At 40.3% G+C, this 5247-nt stretch overlaps 1 protein-coding gene across 1 annotated transcript; it reads left to right on the plus strand.

The window, feature by feature from the left end:
- Window positions 1–2679: 2679 nt before the first annotated feature.
- On the plus strand, window positions 2680–4739 carry LOC101779804 (ribonuclease 1-like). Its single transcript, NM_001287232.1, has 4 exons — window positions 2680–2775; window positions 3785–3949; window positions 4111–4300; window positions 4411–4739. The coding sequence occupies exons 1-4, from the start codon at window positions 2680–2682 to the stop codon at window positions 4737–4739; spliced, it is 780 nt and encodes a 259-aa protein (NP_001274161.1).
- Window positions 4740–5247: the final 508 nt, after the last annotated feature.

Genomic DNA, 5247 nt, shown 5'->3' on the forward strand with positions numbered 1-5247 from the left:
CACACTGCCACGTCCTCCTGTCGCGTAGTGACGTTTACGCCGTGGTACTGCGGTGGTTGGGGCCTGAGCTGGCCGGCCATGCAAGAAGACGAGACGAATGGCTCACAAAGCGTCGCATTCATGCGCTAGCTGCTAGCTGCATGTGCCGTGTGCAGCAGTGCGGTACGCGTCTTCAAACGCCTCTCTGGCTTTTTGTGGAAGTATATATCTTCAGTTGCATTAGCGATAACCTGAGCAGCGCCACAGTACGTGGTGTTATAAAAGGAGATCAAAATCGATGTCTGGCCAGTTCCTCGAAAAGACAATTAGGCCCCGTTTGGGCCCAAGGAATTGGAATCTATTTAATGGAGTAGGCTAATTTAGGTTGGAATGTGGCATTCCACAACTTTCCAAAGTTTAGATATAAGCCTATCTTAAATTTATGGGGTGGGAGATGGAAATTGATTCTATAGATTATGGTTATTAGATGGAATTCAATTCTTATAGCACGCTCTTAGACTCGCTTCTCTATAGTAGAAGTGCAGCATACAAGTATCTCTCCCATATCACCAACTATAATATACAACTATATTCCACATACAATTATATTAGCTTAATTAATTTGTGTCTAAATTATGATTATTAGGATGGAATTCAATTCCAATGATCCAAACGGGGCCTTAGTGTCTCAATCAGTGTTCTCACTTGCTCCAAACTGTTATTTTGCAACCTACCATTTTCAAGTGCTTAACAGCCTAAGTGTCATCACTGAACGAATTACTTGGTTGTTTTCATCAATCATTGTACTGTACCGCGGCCACATGCTGGCAGTGGATGAGAGGGACACAATTTATACAGTATACCCACAAATCTTACTATTGAGGCTCCTTTTGAAGCCTCCATGTGAAGCCACCTAGGATTCCTAGGTGGACACTCTAGAAAAATAGAGAAATCCTAGAAATTCTCACAAAAAAGCAAAACATCTGACCGTCAATCGATAGATTTAATCATCATAGCCATTAGATCTATTATGTTTTCTAAAAAATTACCCACCTATGCCATTATGAAAATAGCCTAAAGTAACCCCCTAAATCTATATCTAAATTACCCACCTCTGCCATTATATAAAATAAACTAAAGTAACCCCTAATCTTCATCAAAATTACCCACTTATGCCATTATAAATAATTTTTAAAATAACCCCCTAATTTGTAACTGAATTGCCCACCACTATTACTTAAAAATTTAAAGTAACCCATTAAATTTACATCTATATTACGCACACATGCTATTATTAAAAATAACATGATAACCCTACGTTTGAATCAAATAACCTTAATTAAAAATATACAGCAATAAATGATTCTAAATCGTATATATCTTGCACTATTGGTATATGATATAATAATTAAGGTATATACGCATGATGTGCGTCACCATTTATAAAGATATAGAGGAAGTGATGAGAATATAGATTTCTATGTTAAAATTGTATCACAAACTTAGGGTTCATTAAACAAATTCAAGCGTATACCTGCGATGCAAAATGAAAAGTTAAAGATTATAAATGTGGATGAAAATATTATAGAGTAATTACTAACTAAAATATATCACAATTGGATGAAGATAATAAGTATATATCTATATAAGTATTGTGTTCGAATATTTAACAAACGAGAGGTAGCTTATGGTAATATTTTTTAGCAATGTAGTCTCATTTTTTTCCATTGGAGACTCCGCATTAGTTCCCACGAGACAAGCTAGAAAAAAAGAGATAAATTCTCATAAAATCAAAAATATCAAACACCAATCATGTAAACTCTAATAATCATAGCCATTGATCTATTATATTTTCTAAAACGTTACCCACCACTGTCATTATGAAAATATTCAAAAATGAGCTCTAAACCTATATCTAAATTACCGACCTTGGCTATTATAAAAATAATCTAAAGTAACCCCATAATTTTCATCCAATTTACTAATACATATCATTATAAAGCATAACTTAAAATGCCATTCTAAAATTTTATCTATATTACCCATGTATATTGTTATTAAAAATAATCAAAATTAAACACCTAAATCTTAATCTAATTATCTGCATGTGCATCATACAGAAATATCAAAAAGTAAACTAATATATGATTCTAAATTACCTATACATATGATGAGTGTCACCATTTAGACCATTTATACATGTATGTGAGGAATCGATGAAAAATATTGATTTGTATGCTAAACATAATGTATAGAGGATTGGAGGTGCGATACAAAATGGAAAAAGTATGAATATGGATGAAAAAGTGCATAGAGTAATTATTAATTAAAAATCAATCACAACTGGATAAAGATAGGTACATATCTATATAAGTATTATGTTGACATATTGAAAAAATAAGAGAGTAGTCGGTAATCAATTTTGATTATTAGCTAGAAGTTTAATTTTTAAATAATTTTCAAATACAATAGTTCTAAAAATATTAGTCCGTGCGGGAGCACGGGTTGATGGACTAGTTAAATACAAAATGCATGGGAAAGAAAAAGAAATGAGGACTCCTGGGGCCTCTCTCATCTGCCTATAAAAGGACCCACGAGAGGCGGCCTTGCTCAAAGAGCCACTCAGTCATTGAGGCGATCTGTGATCGAGTTCCTCTTGTGTCTCCAGAGAATAGTAGCGTGAGAACGAGGGTTTTCAATATGGCGTCCAGGATCGCACTCCTGTGCCTTCTTGGCTTGCTGGTAGCATCACCTGCTATTGCTGACTCCGGCATCTACTACCAGCTTGAATTGATGGTATGGACATGGAGCTATATATATATATATATTTCTTCATATACTATGCACCATTTTATACTGTTATTAGTTCTACAGTCTACTCCATCCGTTCCAAATTATAAATCATTTTAACTTTTTTCGATTCATATATAATAATATCTATTAACCTAGAAAAACTAAAACGACCTCTAATTTGGAATGGATGGAATACTATATAAAGTAATTAAGATCAGCACAACATCTATATATCTATACAGGAAATGCACGATTAATTCTTCCTAAAACTTGTGCCCTGCTAACTAATAAGAAGTGGAAATTACCTTCATGGATATGGACTAGATCGTGCTAAAATATGTAACAAGTGAAATGAACGAGAACAACTCAGGAGATGTGCAATGATAAGGGTACTGAACACGTACGTCACGGACCACCGGCACGTTTTGTCCGATCCGGACGCTATGATTAGACTGGTGAGGCAAGTTATCGCACTGCCCCGTTGTCTTCACAGCCAATGGGCATGTTTGGCTTCACCCGCTAAAGTTTAGCACATGTAATATCAGATGTTTGATACTAATCAGGAGTATTAAATTTAGGCTAATTACAAAACTAATTGCATAGATGGAGTCTAATTCACGAGACGAATCTATTAAGCCTAATTAGTCCATGATTTGACAATGTGGTGCTACGGTAACCATTTGCTAATGATGAATTAATTAGCCTTAATAGATTCGTCTCGCGAATTAGCCTAGGGGTTCTGCAATTAGTTTTATAATTAGCTCATGTTTAGTCTTTCTAATTAGCATCCGAATATCCGATGTAACACGGCTAAAGTTTAGCACCTGGTATCCAAACACCGACAGAAGAGAACGATCGCTTTTGTCTTGTAGGAACTTGCATTGGTTACTCTCGATCGTTCATGGGCTAAACGATCGCGCACTCTCTGCTAACATGATGACTAGATGAGCGCAGTGGCCAGTGATTTTCCTGTTCAACTCTTGTAATGCATGCATGGTGTTCATGGACGCAGTGGCCAGGGGCGTACTGCGAGCAGAGCAGCGCCGGATGCTGCAAGCCGACGACCAGCGCCAAGCCGGCGCGCGACTTCTTCATCTCGGGCTTCACCGTCTACAACGCGACGACCGACGCTCCGGTGAACCGCTGCAGCAACAAAGCTCCTTTCGACCCTAACGAGGTATACAACCTACAATTTGAAACGGATGGAATATATAAGACTCTCGCTTGAGCTCGCCAAACATACATACCATGGAGTACATATATCTGTATCTCGTAATTCACGTTTGTGACAATGTCTTTGACTCTTTGTGCTATGCTACGCGTACAATACATTGGCAGATTACGGACATCCCAGGCCTGAAGCAGTACTGGAGCAACATCAAGTGCCCCAGCAACAACGGCCAGGGCGGCTGGAAGAACGCCTGGAAGAAGTCCGGCGCCTGCTCCGGCCTCAAGGAGAAGGACTTCTTCGAGAAAGCCCTCGAGTTCCGCAGCCGGCTCAACCCGCTCGTTCGCCTCCAGAAAAACGGTACGTGAACATATATAGAACTGAGTTTCATGCACGAGTGTTCGAAATCGGATGACCACCAAATGACACATGCGTACTGTTTTTGATGGCTTATTATGATTAATTTGCAGGTATCCAGCCGGACTTCGAGCTGTACAGCTTGAAGAAGATCAAGAAGGTGTTCCAGTCGGGCATCAACGCGACGCCGCTGGTCCAGTGCAGCATGGGCCCCTTCAACAAGTACATGCTGTACAAGCTCTACTTCTGCGCGACGGAGCAGGGCACGTTCATCGACTGCCCCGTGGCGCCCAAGTACACCTGCTCGGCGGAGATCCTCTTCCACCCTTTCAAGAGGTGGATGCTCCAGCAGCTCCAGGGGGAGGACGCCGAGTTTGCCGCCGCGGCCGACGGCGACGACCAGGACGCCTTCGTGCTGCCCGGCGTGGCCATGGATATGTAACCGATGGATCGATCGGAAGCATATGCGTGTCGTCGAGGAGAGACCCCACCTGATCTCCGATCCATCCAGATCGTCTTTCAATTCGTGAGTTTGCGTTTCGGTGGCGTACGCGTGCATGGAATAATGTCGTTGTTCCTGCTCCCCCGAGCAAACAACAACGCAGTGTAGTAATATGTGAAAATAATTAAACACTGAGACGTACGAAGACAATAATGGTACGGTGATCTCCTCCTCTTCTACGACGAGTTCCTTCTATTCCTACTCATCAGGGAAGATGTGGCCGTGTTTATCTAGCTCTTCTGCTTTGCGCCGCCTCACCAAGCTCACTGCCCGCAGCGTCGCCGCATGGCCACATCCCACATCTTAAATTCGGTGGTTCAATAACATAAATATGGTCCCCTGGTCCCGCAAAATTACGTTGACTGCCGCTTAAATTCTACGTTGATTTGCATCAATATTCTTCATGCTGTGTTATATATTATAAAAGAGATCCTTCCTAATCAAGTGA

Source organism: Setaria italica, chromosome II, assembly GCF_000263155.2.
Source record: "Setaria italica strain Yugu1 chromosome II, Setaria_italica_v2.0, whole genome shotgun sequence".
In the NCBI taxonomy this organism is placed as follows: domain Eukaryota; kingdom Viridiplantae; phylum Streptophyta; class Magnoliopsida; order Poales; family Poaceae; genus Setaria; species Setaria italica.